Source organism: Amblyomma mixtum, chromosome 2 (assembly GCF_055824585.1).
Source record: "Amblyomma mixtum isolate Tamu chromosome 2, ASM5582458v1, whole genome shotgun sequence".
NCBI lineage: Eukaryota > Metazoa > Arthropoda > Arachnida > Ixodida > Ixodidae > Amblyomma > Amblyomma mixtum.
Genome location: NC_143013.1, coordinates 100,530,249 through 100,551,912, shown reverse-complemented (window position 1 = coordinate 100,551,912; position 21,664 = coordinate 100,530,249). Strand labels below are relative to the sequence as shown.

At 45.4% G+C, this 21,664-nt stretch overlaps 1 protein-coding gene across 6 annotated transcripts in view; it reads right to left on the bottom strand.

The window, feature by feature from the left end:
* The window catches only part of LOC149360298 (uncharacterized), a 39,793-nt gene that overhangs the window by 11,900 nt on the left and 6,229 nt on the right, over window positions 1-21,664 (bottom strand). For 2 of the 6 annotated variants that reach the window (XM_089572262.1, XM_089572267.1), the window contains exons 2-6: window positions 17,077-17,350; window positions 10,276-10,477; window positions 9,253-9,356; window positions 7,778-7,980; window positions 2,783-2,951 (exon numbers count right to left, since the gene is read on the bottom strand). In XM_089572262.1, coding sequence (XP_089428388.1) covers window positions 2,783-2,951; window positions 7,778-7,980; window positions 9,253-9,356; window positions 10,276-10,477; window positions 17,077-17,199 — 801 coding nt within the window. In that variant the 5' untranslated portion in view covers window positions 17,200-17,350. Of the gene's footprint in view, window positions 1-2,782; window positions 2,952-7,777; window positions 7,981-9,252; window positions 9,357-10,275; window positions 10,494-17,076; window positions 17,351-21,503; window positions 21,617-21,664 lie in introns of all 6 variants that reach the window. The other 4 variants (XM_089572263.1, XM_089572264.1, XM_089572265.1 and 1 more) reach the window with 4 other exon arrangements.

The following is a 21,664-nucleotide window of genomic DNA, read 5'->3' as shown; positions in this document are numbered from 1 at the left end:
TTGGGAGATTCGAGGCGGTAGATTATATACAGTTCAATTTCGAGAAATTCTCCTAGCAGTCATGTGATGCCAGATAATCCCTTGCGAACTTTCAGCTCTATCAGTGCATTTCCACATGCCAGGCGGTAACGATCAACGCAGGACTCTCCCGGCGTGTCGCGGTGCTTCGTCTGCCAACGGCGTAGAACGAGTAGCAAAGCTCAAAGCTGTTTCCTTTTCACTTTCGGCTATCGTAATGATAGAAACGACCGACGCAACAGCTGCGTCACACTAAGGAGAATTTTCGGGCCGAGTGCAGCCGCCTTCATTCTTAATTACGCGATACCGTTGGAAACTTTCCGGGTAAAAATCTCGGAAAACGTGTGCTCCAGAAGAATTCAACCAACTGGAGTAGTTTGGAAATACAACGATCCTTACCTTTCAGACTTGCCGCAGGGGCTAATAAGTTTATTATTATATTTACATCATTTACCTGCTTGACAGTGACAATGATCATCTCACTGCTGCATAAATTATGTACAGAGGTGGATTTCAAGTACTACCTGTCAGCAACTAATTTTAAGAAACCTGCGAAAATGTGTGTTGATTTCTTCACAGGCAAAAGCTTACCTGAAGGATCTGTTTTATAGTGTTAGTTGCTCTCTTTATATATTAATCGTTTGTCAAAAATCTGTGCTTAAGCTTTCATTTTCTCTTAAACACGCGTACTTAAAATGAGATCCTATATACATTTCTGCTCTATCAAAATAGTAGTGCAGAAGTAAGGATTCTCATGTGCAACATTATCCTCAGCACCCTTACGGCAATGGCGCATGGCCCTTTCGGCACCTCGCAGGTTCTTATTGCTGCATTTCATAAAACATAGATGCGCACGGAACCGTTCACCTCAATTTGTGCATATAATGAAACAGATATGGTGAGCTCAACTGTGGCTATACGTCTGAAATCATAAAATATGAATTACGTGATCTCTTTTGAAACGCTTCCTGAAGTATGTTAACGGTCATTCAAAGCTGGTATACGATGCAGTTTAACTGGCTCATGGCAGCGTTTTACAGGAAAATTGTTTTTTTTATATTTGGACACATAATATTTACAACAATATTTTCTTATCTGGTTTTCTTGTATCTCAGTGATTTTATCTGGTACTTTCCTTTGTTTTACCAAAAGTAGCCGTATGAACATAACATTAAAGCGTGTGAAAAATTAAACATATAACTTTAGTATTTCTTTTCTAATTGCGCATCATCTGAGTGAATCTTGCTCTAACATTACTATTACAGAAATTCGTTGTAATCGTCCATATTTTTATTAGCAAAGATAACTTTTAATTCAGAAGTATAACGGATAAACCTGCGACACCATCAAGGCGAGGGAGCGCTGCGAGCAGGCGTGTAAAATGATGGCGTAAAGTGTTGGTATTATAGTTATTTCAACAGGGGCATTCATAGAACTCTCATGGCGGCAGCGGTTTACAAAGCCGTAGTAGGCAGAATCAAGGAAAAGTGCTGCGTAAAGAGGATCAAATGCCGCTTAAGTTAGCCAATAATTTTATCCCGTTGCATCCTTAAGGCGCAACTGAAGCGACCCCTCAAGTTTTATTATTTATTTATTTATAAAATACTGCCAACTGCCTCTTGGCAGTCAAAGCAGGCGTGGATACATTGTTCTAGAACAACTGCTAAGATGAATTTAACAGTGGCAAAGAAAAAAAAACGTGCTATTGACAATCAGCCACGAAGGAATGCGCTGGGTTGGCTTCTGGATTCAATTATCTTCTGTGCACATAAGATTTGCCCGATTCCGTTAGAGGGTAAAAAAAAGGAGCATGTATGACACATTGACGTGGGTAAGCAGGGTGACGTTGAAGTTATTAACTATGTCTATTTCGTAAGTGTTGCTATTAGCTGCTGAGAAAATGATGGATAGCCCAATTATTTTGCTTTCCTGCCCCTAACGAAGGCGTCCAGTGTTTTTGCAGCAAAACACTTCGCATGTCCGAAGTATTTTTGCTCTCATGTAATAACCTCGAGCCCGAAGCTCTCCGCCGCACCAGCGCTCTTCATTAAAGATGTGCCACTCGGACGATTTACTTCTGGCTAACACTCTTCCTCATTATCAAGTAACCACCGTAATTGAGGCTTTTGATGATGCCGATAAGTAATGTGTGCATTATAGCAGTAGTAAAGGAGGTCCTTTATTTTTACGTTTTCAAATAAGAGGACTAAGGGGCCTTGATGATGAGATAATCCTTGCATTCGATTAGGTCCTTAGTATTGGGAAGTTTCAGTTGTCACAGCAGCACGCAAAGTTAGGATGCAGTATCACTGCTGAAAATGAATCATGAAAGAGACACACCGTGGTGGCTCAGTGGGTTCTGCGTCGGGGTACTCATAATAATATCTCTGATTCGATCCAACCCACGGGAGGCGTATTGCGATAGAGGCGAAGTACAAAATATGCTAATTTGCTGCGCGATGAGAGCGCATGTTAAGTAACCAGAGGTGTATAAATTGATCCAGAACACACGACCGCGGCCTGCCTCATAGCCGATGTGAGGATTCTGGCCGATAAATTCATTGCTTATGATTTTTTTTTTACGAAATGCAAGCGACGTATAACGTGACATGAAAAGTTGAAGTGAAAATATAACACACTAAAGCAAACTCAATACACGCCAAAGATATCAGCCCTAATAAGTCACTGCTCTATAATAATGCAGCGCACAAGGAGAATTCATTACTGTAATATAGTGCAAATATACCTCAAATTACCACAGTACCTTGTGCTTTGTGATGAGGTCGCTCACTAGATCTAACCTGGCGCCGAGTGACGCCATCACAACAGTAGCCCCCAGAAGAACGCTAATAGTGACGCAGACGAAGCCCGAACCGTGCATGACGGGAGTCGCGAACAGCACGACGTCATTCTCGTCCCACGTAAAGCAATGCCTGCGAAAACAAAGGAAGGAGTCAGCGAAGAGTGCAGATGTGCGGGAGAAACGTAGAACCTGTGCGAAAAGCGAGCGCTGGCTGACCATACTGCGGCACAGTACATGTGCGGAAGTAAGGAAATAAGTCTTGAAATAAGGTCGCTAAGTATTGAGAAATCAGGGCAATCATCATATGGTTGCTTGCTGTCTGCGGCGCTAATTCCTACTGCGCAAAATAATGCGTTCGATTTTGCTTTCTTTCTGTATGTTTGTAACTGAATTAGGGCTTCTATGATCAATAATTTATTAAATGCGACGCCAAGCTTCCACTCTAACCGTGGGGGGCATAGGGCCAACGCCCACAAGCCTTTGAGGGCCAGATTTGGATGACCGGTACTCAGTGTACTAACATAAGCCAAGCATAACACCACCATACCAACGATGCAATCAAGCCGGGTTCGAGCGTTCCTTGCGTCGAAACAATTGGACTTTTCAAAATGTACGCTTCGTAGCACAGAAGTTTGAGTGTCCTGCCTTAGAAGTAGTTGATGTAAATCCGAAAATGAAGCATGGTTAGTATTTTATTTTTAATGCTTTAGAATTAGAATCCCTACTAGCGAGAAATGTGTTCCGCATTGAAGTCTGGCGTCTGAAAACGAGATCTTGTTTGAAAGTAAGGATGAAAACGGGAAACGGCGCTTGCATTTATCCCTCTGCGAGGATAAGGTTGCTGCGCCGCGATGGGAGGGGGTTGTTGAGGAGGTTGAGAGGAGGGCCGTGAAGCGGAGAGACAACGTTAGGGAAGTAGCTATAGACGCGCACGAAGGTGTGCCTCCTCGATGAAATGAAGTTGAAAGGCGCGGCGTGGTTTGCCGCTCGGGCCGCGGGGGAAGAGCAGGTCATCGCTGCTAGCAGAAGAGAAGTCAAGTTTCGTATAGCACTCGTGCATCGTGCGTCTTGAATATCCAATACTCGGCAGCTGCAGAGAAGGTGCTCCAAGCTTTCAGTAGAGCCACAGTCACGCCAAAACGGCGTACCAACACCACGAAAGCAATGAATGCGCTCGGCAGGTCAAACGCAGCAAATTAACATGCGGACAAGGATCGCGTTGTATCGTAAGAAAGGTTAATTAGAAATTAAGAAGCAGTACACACAGCATACGGTCGAACCGATCCGTTTTCTCTCTACTTCTTCCTCTTCTGTCGTGAGCGCCAGAGCAGGCCGCGCAAATGCCACATTTCGTCTTCATCTCATTTCCGTCGCACTAGTGCATGTACTAATCAGTAGCCTAATATAGAACAAAGTCTTCAAACCTCCTTGGCCGCTTCTTTTGGCGTGTACTTCTGCGAGGCAGCGCAGGAAATGAAGCCGCAGTTGCCACTGTTGATGTACACTAGAGTTGAGGAGTGGCCGCCGGTTCTGGAGCGGGCGAAGCCAGGTGCGAGGAAGGGTCCGGGCTAACATCAGCGGCTGACATCAGCTGGGTTGAAGGCACGTCCCAAGATGAACCCTGGACCACGGTTCCGGAATTTACACTCGTCGGAATCACTCTGGTGCAGTCGATAAGCGGCCAAATGTCATCGAAAAGGGACGCTGGTGCTGAGAAGGGCAGTGGATTCTGAGCCACTTCTTGACGAACCGCAGAAAACTTGGACAAGTGCCACACTCGCCCATCATCCAGCAGATATGATGCAAGTCCACGTTGCTCCACAACCTTTCGAGGCTCCGAAAACCGAGCTGACAGTTTGCTTCGTACAGCGGGCTTGCGAACACGCTCCTACTGGTCGATCGGGAAGTCACGACGCTTGGCGCTACACCGCTGGTCCGCATAAAGCTTGTACTGCTCTTGTTTCTCCTCATACCTCTGCCGGAAAAGCTTAAGCGCTTTTGTCGGATCCACTGGGAAGCACTGATCCGGCAGGCCTATGACGCTGAGTCTTGCGCTGGGCAACCGGCCATGAAGCAGGACGGGTGGTGAAATGCCTGCCGTGGCATGCGGCGTACAGCGGTAGACACCGAGGTAGTCCACAACAGCTGTACGTATAGGTCGCGTAAGTCACAGAGCCAGCTGAATATAAGACTTGAGCACTTGATCGAATCATTGAACAAGTCCATTGGCTTGGGGGTGATACATCGACGAGTAGCAATGGCATATCCCCCGTTCGTGGAGGAAAATTTGCGTGACCACCGATGAGAACTGTGGTTCGCGATCGGACACAGTATCGTGAGGGTAACCTTCACGAGCAAAAAGGCCTAGCAGAAAGTGTTGAGCTGTTTCCGTTGTTATGGTATCAGCGAAGAAAAGCTCTGGCCACTTACTATAATAATCTATGAAAGTTATCGCGAAGCGGCAGCCGCGGGGAGCTTGGTTGAAAGGCACCACGATATCAATGCCAACCTTATCCCAAGGTTTCTCTGGAAAGGCGACAGGTAGCAGAGGAGCTGCTGCTACCGGACGAGCCGACTTGTCACAGGACTGGCACACGACGCATGTCCGTACCAATTCTTCGACGACCTCATCCATTCGCGGCCACCAGTAGAGCTCTCGCAGCCGACTATTCGTGCGGCTGATTCCGGGGTGTGACTCGTGCGCGATGTCTATGAGGTTTCGTCGCAAACTTTCGGGAACGTCGAGTCTGTCACCTCGGTAGAAGACGCCCTGCACGAAGGACAACTACAAGCGGAGGAGTTAGTATTGCCTGAGTTTGTCCGGGAGGGATTTCTTGTCCGGCCATGTCGCAAATGTAAAGTGAAGTGCTTGAGAAACTACCGCGTCCTTGATGGTTGCCTCTTGTAAAGTCCCAGCTGGGGATAGCAGGCAGACGAAATCGTCGCCACTTGCGTCGAACTCACTTGGCTCACTGCATGATGTGGTCGGTAAGGGAAGGCGAGACAGAGCATCCGCAACAGAGCTGTCATTGTCTTTACGATACTCTCCAGTATAGTTGTAGCACAACAGGTGAGTCGACCAACGCGAAATTCGCAATTGCCGATGTCCCGTTCCTTTCGTCGACAACAAAGCGACAAGTGCACGTGGTCGGCGCGTAGAACAAAAGGCCGGCCCACGGTACACGTGCCAGCGTTCGCACACCCAAACGCAAGCTAGGACCTCACGTTCGCCCACAGAGTAGTTTCTTTCTTGGGGTGTCAAGGTACGGGAGGCAAACGCAACAGTTTGCAGGGAATGGCCGTTGTCTTGCTGAAACACTGCCCCAAGGCCATATCCGGAAGCGTCAGTCGTTACGACCACGGGAAGGGCAGGGTCAGAAAAGTGCAACACATCGCATGACGTCAGCATGGACTTCAGTAGTTTGAAGCTTTAATCCGCAGTAGCGGACCAAACGAAGGTTGAGTCGCTTCCACGAAGTAGGGCGCGCATAGCCTCAACAACGTCGGAGTAATGCGGTATAAACTTCTAATAGAAACCCGCAAGTTCAAGGAGGGAGAGAAGCTCACCGACGTTAGATGGAGCCGGAGCCTTCGTAATCGCCTCGATGAAAGAAGAAAGTGGAAACTGTCCTTCACTGCTGACAACGTGCCCCAAGAAAGTGAGCTTCGGAACATCGGAGATACGTTTGTGGTTGAGCTGGAGCCCGGCTTGGGACACGCGCTCCTGAAGAGCATGCAGATTGGTCAGGTGCTCCTGTCGGGTGGTGCCATGGATTATGATGTCGTTGATGTAGAAGAGGACACCCTTGCACCCTTTTAGAATTAAGTGTATCATCTTCTGGAAAGCCGACGGCGCCGAAGCAAGGCCGAAACAAACTCGCTTGAAGCGGAAGAGGCCATCATGGGTAATGAGTGTTGTCAATGCCCAACCCTCAGGGCTGACAGTACTTGATGGTAAGCCTAGGCGAGACCCAACTTCGAAAAACGCTGTGACCCGGCCAAGCTGTGTAGAAGTTGTTCTGTTTGTGGCAAGAGAAAACTGTGAACCACAATAGGAAAGGAAGGCTGCTCTGCTGTTCATGTTCAACGGTACACGGTATGTATGCGCCAGTGAAAAATAGATCGAACTGAAGGTTTTCCAACTGAGGAATTTTTTTCATGCCGAAGCAGTCGTCTCCGGAACATCCGTAACCTTCATTCACTTCTTAGAGAATGAAGGATTAAAGCGCCAGTCTCTCGATGTCCTGAATAGTTAAGTTAGCCACTGTGGCTGACATCCACTCTCCCATACAAGTTTATGCTGTGTACTTAAGAACCCTCATTGAAAAGTGGAAGAGGTACTGCGGACACATAAGCCACAGAATGGCCATATATCGCCGATGCTCAGTGATGTTCGCTCGTTCAGGGCTGGATCGTTCTCCTGTGCACTGCTACCAATAAACACTGCCAGGGGCAGTGGAACACTGGTGAATAACAATACCACTTTAAAGGTGACCAAGCCCTCGTCATCCTCAGTGCTCTGACCCGAGTGAAGTTGGGCGGATTATCCGCAACTTCACGCGTGTGTGAGCGTTCTGCCGGCGAGTGGAGCTTACTTCCTCATGTTAGTCTGAAAGACGCCATATTTATTTTGCAACTGTGGATAAGAGAAAGAGTGAAAATAATCACTGTGCTTTCTTTCTTTGTGCTCAGCTATCTATTACATGCACGTAAATATAATAATGCATTCCTTAAATTTGGATCTTTGCAACTGCTGCCTTTTGTACCATGTAATTATTCAGTAGTTTGTTTTCTTTCTCGAGACGTTTTAATGTAGGAAAGTGAATTACACCAATCTGCATGTAAACCAATTTTCTCATTCTGTAACTTTTTTTCTCGTGGCTTCTACAGCCACGGAGTTTGCTGTGGTAGGCATTATTCTTCAGCTCATAATACTGAAAGGTTTCATACGCTCACCCCGCAGTGGCCATGTTTGCCAAGAAGCCGTAGTGTGTAGTGACGGCACCCTTGGGAAGGCCCGTGGTGCCCGATGTGTAGCATATAGCGAGCACGCTCTCTCTGGGGTTTTGGATGGGAACCTCTCTGAAGGAAGCTTCGTCCAGGTCCCTGAACTCAGCCGTCGAGACGAAGCCTTCCGCTGGACCCATGGAGAAGAACCTCTGCACATGGAATCAAATTAACTTGGCTGCTCTAAGAAAGCGAAAATTATTTCGTTCCAATGCGCACTGCAGCTGTGGATCTCCTTTGATATCCTCAAAGTTACGACCAGAAAAAAAAAACAGGATATAACTCGTTTAGAACACTTGGCCTTGTTTTGGTCTTGTGAATTGCGGGCTATGGTTGAATACTGATATGCAAAATAACGCAAGTTTTTTAGTCTCATGAATTTATTTTACTGGCTTTCAAAGGAGTTTGAAAGGATATTCAGTGTCCCAAGAAACGAGAAATGTAACAGCCATTTGAAGCAACCTGTAAGTTTGCCCTCAGCCCGGCAGCACACCACACTGATTCAAGTTTCTACAGTGCCGCACGATCACATGCTTTCTACAGCATCAATAAGAGAACATTCGTAGCGCGGCAGCAACGGAACGTCTTTCAAACATGTGGTTCTTTACAGAAAGATAACTGTCTTGTTGTCGATGAAGTAGCGCGTCATATTCTAGCGCAGGAAGGGCATATAAACCTGAATTTTAGAATGAGCAATGAGTAAACCCTTTAATAGTCGTTCCCAGAATATCTTGAATATGCCGCTCTAAAGATGTTCCCTGTTAGAGAGGGAGAAATCTGCTACGTGCTGTCCCCTACGTCAAACTTGCCAAGGCTGGAGTAATTGCTGGCCGCGTCTACGATGTCTGTGTTGAAGCACTGCCTTGGATGGACGGGTGACACTGAAGCATTAATGGAAAGCCTGTCATATCTCGCCAGGTCACATCCTTGGCACGTGGCGACGATAGAAAAGTGTGGGCTCATGCGCCGGTGTTCTCTGCACTCAGACGGCAATTTAAGATACGTGCAGCAGCCAATGGTGTCTAAATAAACTTGTGTCGGTCCCTTCGCTGTCGACAGAACATTGGCGACGGAGTTGGAAAAATATGGGAGGAACTTTTAGGTACGTACATAAGAAGGAGGGAAAGAATAGTTCTCTCAGACTTCAAGCACATGATTGCCAAAAATTTATGGTTGTTGCACAGCCTTTCACCGCTCAGGGTAATTATGGGATTACCGTCCTTGATGAAATCTCGGCACTTCTGTACACGCCACTAGTAAGAAAAAAGCTCAAATTCTCAGACGCGTGTGCTGTTTTTGCACGACTGTTGTAAAGACCTTCTTTAGCATAATACACAAGTTAATTTTAGGCCGGAATATTTACTGATTAAAAAGAAACAGTATCCAATGGAACATGCGAATGTGAAGTAAAAGCGGTATCTCACCTGAATTTTCAGGGACGCCGCGGCCTGAGCAGTCTTCTCTACTAAAGCAGGTTCTGTCAGAATGTGAGTGCTCTCGCTGTCGCGTAGCTGGTAGCACAATTCGCCTTGACACGCATAGACAAAAAAAGACAGAGAATTAATCGCTAGATTTTTGCTCGTATTCATGCACTGCATAAAACGCTTTCGACGACGCCAGCTTAAGAGTACAACTGGCCTTCAAGTTACCTGGCGGAGTTCTTCCAGGTTTTAAACTTGAGGAATTTTGTCAATTATACACATCTCCGCCTCTTGACGTTAACAGGAGGTTGCCCCTGCACGATTAGCGCCAACGGATGGCAATTAAGTCGAATGCAAGCTATAAATATTCACTACAGTTTGCATTGGAGGTATTCTCCCGACCGTTCAGTCTTTTTATCGGGAAACCCCAATCGGTCGGCGGGGAGGCGCGGACTGTTGTCGGCTACAATGGCCATACGATTTCTATTGGCAATGTATTACACTTGAAAGTCTTGAGAGTGTTGTCCCAAAGTGACTTGTTACGCTCAATGTGGCTAAGTCGGCATGTGTTTACAACGAGCTCATTACACGAGGTTGCAAGGTTAAGTCTGGAAGCAGCCTAGAAATGATTCGTCCTTTACTCCTCAACCACCAACCCCGAGAATTCCTCGTCATGGGAATCTTGTACCAATACCGCTAATGAAGAGTGACACTCGTCTATCGCGATGTTGCGTTGCTCCCTGTGGCATAGACAAGCTACCGTCGTCAATTACGTTGATTGCAGTTGTCAATCCTAGAGGGCGGTAATTGTTCACGAAATATAGTTTACACTTTTAACCGTGCTTTTAAGCCTGAGAACAGTACTTTTCGACAAAAATCGCGAAAAGAATGCAGCGATTTTGGCTAGTTTTTTTTTTTGAAGAACAATTGCCCTGAACAATTGAACAATTGCCCTGAACAATTGAACAATTGAAGAACATTCACAGCATGATTACTAGTGCAATATTGTTCACGCTCCCAACTTACGTTCAGTGAGCGATGCTCTCGCCAGGACGACGCTTGCCCCTGCGAAGACGCAGCCCCACATGGCAGCAAAGTTCTCGACACCGTTTTCTAAGTGGACGCAGACTCTGTGACGTGGTCCGAGGCCGTGCATCTGGAATCCCGCTGCGTAGCGCCGCATGCGCACGAGGAGCTCTCTGCGCGTTACCAGGACGGCGCCATCAGCCTGCATTCGATTGGTCCTGCTTGTATTGAAGATAATATTTCTGGGTGTAGCGAGCAACGAAAAAGGGGATCCAACAATATGACGCAGTTTATGAAGATTCTCTTTCGCATTGATTCTTTAGTAAATTTTCTCTCGCTTCATCATTGCCTTGGATGCAAAAGCAGATACACGCATCACTCACAATCTCAAGCTCTTGAAATCTCGACAAAGCCTTTTTAAGTTGCACGGCGGCCACCTGCGCCTCGTGGCGCTGAAAAATAAAGATCACGGCTGGAATTTCTAGTGTTTGGTTCATAACATTGATTTTGTGAGGGTGTCGGAACCGGTCAGTGTGCGCGCAGGGAGAATTTTATGGGTTAGATTCGGCAGCGATCAGAAAGCGTCGGCCATGATAATCATTATGTTCCCGCATAATGTTATCGAATTATGTAGTGTTTATCAAATCGTATGTTAAAAGTATCCCAACTGAGTTACGCGACGTTCGCTAGTGGAGGTAAGTGGGTGAAGAAGTAGTTTCTGATGTCGAGACTGCACATGATCGGCCCTGACGCGCCGTAGACCGTAAGGCGCGTGATGATGAAACCTAAGAATGTATCAAGAAAAACTGTAAAAACATGCTGAATCAAAATATTATCAGCTGTCTCTGCAGTAGATGCGAGAAAGAGTAGATGTGGAAGTGGAGGCAAGCTTCGGCATACTCGTAACGGGTGCAGATGCAATGGACAGCAGAACTGAGGAAGATACACAATTTTTTAGCACGCTCACACAGAATCTGTCTATTCCATCGTGTGCTTGGCGGCTTCATAATGCACTAATAGGAACCTATCATGTATAGAAGTTAAACTGTATATTCCATAATATTGTGACGAAGACGAAGCTGGGAGTGGCGCGGGACGGAGCGCTCGCGCTAGGCCAACGGCCATTAAATCATCTCTCGTTCATGGTTCACCACGCCTCATTCTTCGGCTGGCCGCCACGTAACATTATAACTAGAAGTACAGCTTTCTGCTTCATTTAAAGCTATGGCGAAGTCAAATGTGTGTAAAAAGGAGCATCAGGAGATATATACACTCTTTCCTGGTAGAAAACCGTTCCGCAGTAGCTGCAGAAAACTGCTCCTAAAAAAACCAGTGATCTTTCTTTTGGAAGCAGAAATTCTTCGTGCTTTTGACCAAGTTATGAAGTTCATAGATATACATGCCGGGTGAAATGACAACGTTTGAAAAAAAATTGCGGCAGCTTCAAAGAGCTTTTGACGATATTTGACGCAAAACTTAGTGCCTTGTGCTGAACCTTGTTAGATTCAGGCATCACGCAAACTCACAGCTTCCCGAAGCAACATTTCGTCTATAGAGTGTACGCATGTAAAACTGCGTATTTCTATGACGACACCTGTGCTCCTAGAGGACACAACAGCGCCCATTTGATGGAACATTTAGGAGGTTTAAAATTTGCTGCAATGCATCAAAACAAAGCCATTCCCACATATCTTTTATTGTCCTTAGCTTCGTTAAATGTTTTTGTCTCATGACCAAACTTTCGCGAAATGAAGGTTTTTGAAAAAAGGTTTGAAAGAAGAAATTGCTGACATAGGTTTTTATGCAAAAAGAAAATAATCTTTAAAAACCTTCATATCCACTACAACATACTTCTAAAAAAAATTAACGTCCAAGCTCAAAATATCTTTCGGTAGAAAACAATAACTTTAGACCCTAAATTTGGGCACGCCATTGGGTGAAAGACTCGTGCCAACCCATCGAGCTGCAGGGGGCGTCAAACACTGTTGAAATGATGCGGAAACCTTACAAATGAAACAACTAACGTCGGTAACGTTAATAATCATCTGAAAACGTCCTCTGAGTCGAGCAAAGCGGGCCTGAATAAGAAACTAACAGAGGCGCTGCCACCGCTGTAGTAAGCTGGTTTCCCAAATCTTCTCCGCCTTGAGAAATAAATTGGGACTATGAGGCAGCATCCCCCGAGCAACTGCTACATAAAGCGTAGGCAAAATCATCTGCTGACGTTGCTGATTCGGGAGATCTGCAGAGTTCACATTGCGTGCCACGCTGGCGGAGGCAACCATTTAAAACTTGTACACTCTGAGGTTCTCAGAACCGAAGAAAGCCAAATTAAATATTTGCTTTGGTTTGCTTTATGGGTTTTAATGTCCCAAAGAGACTCAGGCTATGAGGGAGGCGGTATCGAAGGGCTCTGGAAATTTCGACCACCTGGTGTTGTTTAACGTGCACTCACATGGTAGAGTACAAGGGCCTCAAGCATTTCGCCTCCATCGAAATGCGACCGCCGCGGCTCGGGCGGAGCCCGCGTCCTTCGGGTCAGCAGGTGAGCGCCATAACCAGTGAGCTATGGAGCGTCCTTAAGATAAACTAATTTTCTTTAAAGGGAAAACGGCGCAGCATGCTCCAGCATGGCGTGAAGTGTTTGAAATAATTCTTTCCATCCATCCTTAACGGGGTACCGGTGGACACTTGTCCCGGCAGAGAGAAGAAAAGAGCAGTTCAGAAAATATTTATAACTGTCAACCCATTCTTTTCTTCGAACGTACAAACTTCAGACAGGCGAGTTTCTTGTTTTATATACCTTCAAGCTCTCTATTACTTTACAAAATTGTTGTGGCCCACATTAGGAGAAGGTATTTCATGCGTGAAAGGAACAAGCATAAAAATAATAATAATAATAATGAATAAATGAATGAGTTGTTTATTTAGAAAGGAAGGTTGAAGGCCGTTTGTTGGGGAATTGGATTCTTAAGGAAGAGAAAAGTAGGGGTCTATTGATACATGAAGGGAAGGCATAGGTCGTCTAGCCACTCTTTACCCTGATTTGTAGAGGCCACCGAATTTAGCATATTTTCCAATATCTTCCCAGATTCCGTTCGTTCCGGCTCTGGTCAATGGATGAAATTCCTCGCCATCGGTGGGAAAACCATGCATGGCGACGACGAGGTCTTCGCGTCTTTTGCGGAACTCTGAACAATGCTAAAATTGGTAGTGCAGGTCAGCACGACACATACAGCCACATTACGGAGCACTTCATGATGTCTACATTGTCCCCTTGATGCCAGCGACGACGGGAACCAGTCCTCCGCTCACAACGCGGCTCGGGAGAGTATCTCGTTCCTTCTTCCGCTGGAATACCCTGCGGTTAGCAACGACCCTGCTGCTTGTCCAACAACTTGAATGTCCTAACGTGCAGATTAGAGCGTGCCGTGCACGACTTACGGCCGTTACACCACCGGGTTACCTTGCTACCTCAGCTGATCTAACTCGGCATGAGCAGATTTTCATTAATAAAATCATCGCCGATGCTGCTTACACACTAGACATCATCCGTAAATGGCTTACCGGCCCTCGCTGGCAATAATAATAGCAATAACAATAATACGTGCTTATTTACAGGTAAGAATGCGTGATCCAAGCCAGCCCGCTTAAAGAGTAATGCATGTGAGCGCAGCTTGCCAGTGCAGCATTATTGCATCAAGACAGAGCTATGCACAAAATAACCAAAATGTTAGAAGCACATAGCATTCAAAAGCGAAATAAACACAGATTATGAAGTAGAACACCTGCTTGCCGCGAAGCAGCGAGATTCGAAAAAATTGGCAGTGGCTTATCTCTGGTTAAGCCTGGATGTACAAGCGAAAATGTGCAGTTATGCTTTGTTTGACGTCATGGCTGTCGCAGTTCGCGCACAATGCACTGGGAGCACCACGATAACGGTGTAGGCAAGCGCGTTATATAGCCCTCCTTCCGCATGCGTAGTAACTGTGGTAAACACGCGGCTGCAAGTAGCGTCATACGAGGAAGCCGAGCGCACGCCGGTGCACACTCGGTAAACACGCGCAGAGCACGCGAACGACGGCGAAGGTCGAGCGGCGGAGCCGCGCTCGGCGGCGGCTCCGCCGACCACCTGCGCCTCTCCAGTGACGTCACGCGGCGAACTCGCGCATGCGCAGCTGTGGCTAAAATTGATCACGGCGCAGGCCAGACCCGCTGTTGACTGGCCTAGTGAAGCTTTTCGCTTCAAAAACCTTTGCTGGTTCCATTCCCTTTATGCGGACGTGTTCTACTGTAGCCACTGTAAAGATAACAAAGCAAACGAAATTTTGGGTGGTGTATAGACTTCAACGTCCCGAAGAGACTCAGGATATGTGGGGCTGCGTAGTGGCGCGCTACGGATAAATTCGTCCAGCTGGAGTTCTTTCACTTGTACTGACATCCACATTACACGTGTCTCTAGCATATAGCCTCAACCTCAATATTTCGTCGCGGCTGGGATCGAACCCGCGCACTTCCGAAAAGCAAAAGAGCACTATAACAACTGACCCACTACGGTGGAACGAATTCGTAGTGATCAGTCCAGGAATTCGTAACGGTGACGCTTCATACGAACTCCACTGAATCCTTGCTCTACCCGAAGACAAATGCTCGGGCGTTCTCCTCGAACAACCGAATCGAGGAGACCTGACAGCGGCGCAGTTGCCAGTAAAGTGACTTGCACTACTCGTAGTCTGTGCAACTTGCGATATGGCCAACACGTTAGATTTAAGAGCCACATATTATCGGGAGCGCTCCACTACGCCGTCCCACATATCATTAGTCGCTTTCGCACGTTGAAGCCCATTGCCATTATGATATTCTTTACAGCGGCTACAGTAGAACACATCCGCCTAAAGGGAATGAAACCGACCAGGGTTGTGCGCTCTATCAGTGCCTTTCATTAAACTGCGACTACGTTGAACCGCTTACTATGCATGAATTATACTTCATAGTTCTATTGGCAGGTGCGGCGATGGCTTAGTTATCAGTGAGAGGAGAGTGTTGAAAAAAGAAACCCGTACACAGAGGAGCGCTACTGTGGAGTGGGAAGTGGCAGGACAGAGCACGACAAACGTTGACCGTGTTACGCCACATAGTCGCTAGAGGTATACGCTAGAGGTGAATGCACTGACGAATGTCCGAGTTGGCCCTTCAGTCCTATCTCGCATATTAAACAACATTAACTCGGCGCCAATGACAGTCACAGTTACACTGAGCTGTCGCCGAGAATACACTGGACCAGTAGGTTGTCTATGCTATCTTTAGGCACGGCTGTGGCCATTGTGCACAATGACGGAGTCGTTACGAAATGTGTTTAATGGCACTGAATTCCCTACGCGTCATCCCCGTACTTAGCGAACAATACGTGGTCGTCTAAGTTTCAAATGAGAAATAACGCGTTTACGAGGTGAGGACGAGGGGGGGCGGGGGGCATAGCCTTGTGCTGGCTGCGAAAAATGAAACATGATGTTTTAAAAACAACGCAAGAAAACACCTGTGACTATACCACATGTCCCAGCTAAATGCAACCGAGATTTCTAAATGCCGGAGGTTTCTTCGCAACTGAAACGAACTCAGTACTCTTGGAGACGCGGGACCTAATCAGCAGTATCGTTTTCGATCCAGTGTCATATTGATAGCTATATGTCACCTTGGAAAACAGCTGGCTGAAATGTTTGCAACAAGGAAAAATTACGTAGGTTTTTACCTGCTCTACAAAAAAGCACGGGAAATTATAATTCTCACGTTTGACAGTGGTGGTATTTGAGCAGCCTACATGCGCTATCAAAGAGAAAAAAAAAAGTGCTTATCTCAGGAACGCTGTCCCTGACAGGGCTTTGTGTCTTTACTCGGCCACAGAGCACTGAACACAAGATGTGAGATAAGCGGATATATTGTGCGTTTGGTACGCTCAAGAGCAACGCTGCCAAGTGGTACACTGATATTTGAGTGGCTCTTTTACGGCGCAAAAAAAACGCATGTAAGTGGCACACTGTTGTGAGAATTTCAGCTGGCTGTTTTTCATCGTGATCTTCAAACTTTTATGTTACCTTTTTCCGTAAGCAAATACTTAAAACTCAGCCAGTCAGTCTTAAATAATTAACTAATTTTTCAGAACGAGAGAAACACTGCAAACTATGCCACATCATTCTCAACAGCATTAAGTTGGTTTGCGTCGCTTAAGCAACTTAGTCTTTTTAAGAACCTGTTTTGATTTAGCTCAGGCACACCTGATGCCAGAAGATCAAAACACACATTGCGTGAAGCATTTATGGGTTTTGCGCACCATTGATGTCTTCTGTAAAGCACGTAGTCAACGACGCAGACTGTTTTTTTTTTGCGCTGACTTGTATTATTTCGAGCTGTTTACGTATTTATCGCTTACAAAAGGAGATTTAAAGATAAATAATTTTTACGGGCTTTTTTTTAAACTCAAGACGGCATAACCACAAAATAGTCCATGATTACAGCTGCAAATTGAAAAGCGTCATAGCCTAGACTCAGATATCCGCGATGGAAAATTGATGCGGACATAATCGCGGTTCTGTTGGAAAAAAGTTCAGCGAAGGCGATGTTTGCATTCATTTCTCGAGTTTTTCTGGGTCATAAAAGCTCCGTTATCAAAAAAAAAGCATCAGATTTGGCATATAGACGCCTTTTTCTATGGATCGAGTGAAACATCCCTTTTCTCTCAGTGTCCGTTTATTGTTAGTGTGTTAAAGTTTTCTTATATTAAAGGGCTTCAAAACAAGCACCCACCAGTGCCGGCTTCTCGGGATCCTTGAGGAGCGCCTCCTTGGCCGCGTAGTAGAACGAGCAGCAAGGTATCTTGTTCGTGGGAAACGGTGAGTAGACGACACGGTCTTCGATCTTGGCCTTCATTTCAACTGAAGAGGGTATACGTGCTGCCAATTTTCCTTCCGTGATCTGCGATTAGACGACACGGTCTTCGATCTTGGCCTTCATTTCAACTGAAGAGGGTATACGTGCTGCCAATTTTCCTTCCGTGATCTGCGATTGTATGCTTGGTTTTCTATCAGAAACGGCGAGTTAATGCGAGAAATATAGGGTACGCTTGCAAGTTACAAAAACAAATTTTAGCGCAGACGATCGAGTCATGCCTACCCTATTTGAACGTACCAATGAACGATGTTACAGCATTGCTGTATAAAAACGTAATTGGGTACCACATGTTGATTTAAGCATGATCATGCGTATGCGTAATAATAAGGCTAAAAGGTGTCAAACTTCACCAGACACTGTTAAAATATACCAGCGCATGCACTAGTGAAGAGGCAGCGTAGACGAGCCAAGTTGCAGGTGTGAATGGCAAAAAAGCCGCAAAGTCACCAAAGAGTAACCGCGAATATAGATGACCGTTTCCACTATCCATAGCTATCCGCCAAACTGAGCACAGGGTCGTGGCAGCAAATCCAGGCAGCGGCACCCTCGTTTCGAAAGGAGAAAAATGGAGAAATAAATCGCCCATTTACTTCCCGATGCTAGACCACTTAAAGCACACCTTGGTGCCATTAGTGCTGTACACTTCATTTATTTATTTTTACCCTGAAGGCCGTGCAGAGGGTATTGCAGAGGAAAGTGCGCAGAGAAAATTATAGCAAAGGATGTTAGAGAAAAAAAAACGGCTACTTAACAGATAAATCCTGTATATGCAACAATAAATACATTATTGCAGAACAAAACTGTCAGAGTTTATACAATGGTAGCCAAAGCTTTGCGAAAGGTGTTTATGTAAATTATAGATAAAATTTCGTTTGAAAGATCGGTTCATTTTATAAAAGTACGGGGAAGAAATGAGCGTAAGAAACAAACTGTTTTGCACAACGGGATAGCAACTTTGGGGGGGGGGGGGGGGGGGGGGGGTGACCAATGCGACGCGACATGTAATGCGGTGCATGAAAGAAATTATTGTGTAGGCTGTAATGCTAACATAACTTGTGAGATAGGGTTAGCCCAAAAACTTCGCGTCGCGAAGCCAATGTCTGAAGTCTCAGATTAGCTTTCATTTCCGTTACACCTGCTGCTCAGTGGCAGTTAGAAAGAATGAAACGAGTGGAGTTATTTTGAACACGTTCAAGTGAATTAATTATGTAGCCATGGCGCTAAGATCCTATGCTGCAGTTGAGTATTCTAGCTTTCGACGTATTAATGTTTTACAAAGAACTGATTTCAAAGAAGACAAGAATACGCCTAAATCGTGAAAAAAGCAAGAAAGCTGTCTTGTAGCGCACTCTCTGTTATAAGAGGGAGTACTGTAGAGGACAGCTTGCTTCTTTTTTAGTACTTTATATTCAGAGTGCACAAGCAGCTACAGCGCCGGCTGTGTCCCCTCCTGGCTCCGAAAGTATTTGTATTACATGTAGCCTAACCTTGAGGGTGTTCACCAACGTCGCATCCGGTCATGGCAGTGGATGTGGTACACCAGGCTAAATTTTTAACTGGCGTGCTTCACGGCCGCTCTTTCTGCGCTCATGTGCTTTTCTACGAAGCTAATTTGTGGAAAGCTTAGTATTACGCACGGGCTTAGTGAGCCTGCTCTTAGCTTTGATATTTTCTCAAGTTTGCTCCTTCACAAGCTACAGGAGCACGGAAAACACGGCCGACGCGCGCGCCAGCTAAAGAAGTGGCCGGATGTACGTCGTGTTCCACCGCCATTATCGCGTAGGAGCTAAGAGAGAACCGTCTTGGACCACCTATGCCGTCAAGACAGCCCGTACTCTTAAAGCACAAGAATATTCCGTTATATTCCTGGACTTCAGCGAGGCATTCGATAAGGTTACTCATTCCGGTCTGTTATTCAAACTTGACGAGCTGGGTTTGCCACGAACTGTAGTTGACTGGGTATCGTCATATCTTGATAAGCGCCAGCAATTTGTTGATTTCGAAGGGCACCATTCCGACGTCCTCTCTGTCAATTCTGGTGTCCCGCAGGGCAGCGTCCTAGGCCCTCTTCTTTTCTTAATTTATGTAAACGACTTAACCTCCGTCATACATGAAAGCGTCAGTATTAGATTATTTGCGGATGACTGCTTGCTCTTCAAGGCTGTTAAAAATATCAATGATCAGGCTGTGCTTAATGAAAGTCTTAATGCTGTTTCCAGTTGGTGTGATCGCTGGAATATGAAACTGAATCCTGATAAAACTGTTTTCATGCGTATCACAAACAAAAAGTCTCCTCTTGCTCACCAGTACACTATCAAGCAGATTCCCATAACTCAAACTGACTCTTTTAAATATTTGGGTGTAACGATTACAGAACATTTAAGCTGGTCCGCTCATATTGACAATATCTGCTCCTCGGCGCGCCGCAAACTCGGCCAGTTAAGACACAGACTCAAATATAGCCCCTCCCATGTAAAGCTTCTGGCCTACAACACACTGATCAAATCTAGATTGCAGTACGCATGCGAGGTTTGGGACCCTTTCCCTAAAAAAGACATTAGCAAACTTGAACGGATTCAAAGATCAGCAGTTCGCTTCATATATAACCGGTACCGACGACATGACTCCCCATCTGAATTAATGAGAATCAACAAGATCAAACCCTTAGAGTACTGGAGAAAGCTAGCAAGAATTAAATTCCTCTTCAAACTCTACCATTCTCAGTTCCGTCTTGACCCTTCATTGTATGTGAAACCTTCAACAACTAGAGTAACAAGGCATTGCCATCCGCATAAATTATCTCCTTTGTTTGCCCGCACCAATAACTTTAAATATTCTTTCTTTCCTCGAACTATAGCAGAATGGAACAACCTACCCCCTCATGTGTTTGTACCCGAAAATGTGCTTTCCGCCATTGAACAAGTACTTGACCGTTAACTATTGTTTGTTGGTTGTTGCGACTTGTTTTATTTTCATGCTCCGTATCGCTTCTACTGCATTCTGCTGTTGGCGTCGTCTTCTGCTGGTCGTCGGAGTTCTCTGTATGCTTATCCCACTCCTGCTTGGGCCTTAACAGCCTGCAGTATTGTGTAAATAATAAAAAAATAAATAATAATAGCAAGGTGAGGAGCTCGTTGAGGTACCCGTGCACATTGTGGAAATTCGTTAACCGAAATTATGAAAACGTTAAGATTATTCTTATAAGGCAGGTGTGCATTTTTACCTTTCATTATCCTGTCTTTTCGCGTTCGCCTCTATGCGTCCACAATTCTGTCATAAATTGCGTTCCGACATTCCGGCTTCAGTCCGTAGCTTGATAGAATAAAGCGAACTTGAAAAAAAAATGTTTTTCATATGATCGAGTGTTCCGCGTACGCCACCACTGGGCGCAAGCAGGAGGGCTCTTTAGTTAGGTTTCAAACAATCTTCGTAAGACAGCGAGCAATGTTTCAAATTGCTTTTTCCGAGTACACTAAGTGTCGAACGACGCGATCTGATGGCACTCAAAAGTGACCACGGCTGCTGGCAAAGAGGAAACAGTGTATCCTCTGTCCATATAGAACTAAGAGCAAGCATCTCCGCTATTATTACAGGCATATGGAACATAGCGGCCTTATTTGATGTTAATATGCCGAATGCGGAACTACGTATTTTAGTTAACAGTAGCGTAAAATTAATCATCACCATCAGCCTGACTACATTCACTGCAGGGCAAAGGCCTCTCCCATGTCTCTCCAATTAACCCTGTCCTTCAAATTATCAAATTATATTGTCCTAAAATATGCTCCGTAATGGACAAACAACTTAGAAGCGCAGAAAGTTGGGCAAGATGATTATAATGCATAGATAGAAAAGCGCTCAAATAGATAAACGAACAAAGAAGACGCCCTAAGACAAGCGTCTCATGTTGTTTGTGTTGTTGTTGTTGTTATCTAAATAATGGTGCGTACCCACTACGGGGGATTGGCCAAGACAGAGGCGGCAACTGATTGGTACTCATAATGTTAAAGAAGTAAATAAATGATGAGGGAAAATAAATAAAGTAATAATGATAATAATAATAATTAGGAAATAACTTAAAGAAATTCAGATGTGTAATTGAAATAAGCTTAGCAAATACTGTGAGATCGGTGACTGAAATAGAGAACGGGGCTAAATATTCCATGCTTCGGAAAGCTTTCGTTGCAGACAAATATGTATCATTAGAAAGAGCAGAGCTTAAGACGGCAGCCGTTTAGTGTCGGTAAGGAAGTTTTGAATTGCGGAGAGCACATTCCAGTTACTGTGCCCAAGGGAGGAAGCCCCAAGAGACAGAATAACCCCAGCTGTCCTTTGTCCGTTTGTGTGTTCACGCTCTTTTTCAACCACGAATTAGACCCAGTACGGTGCCTTGTTTCTGCACAAGCAAAATATCATGAAAACAAATAATTGCATGAAATTGATC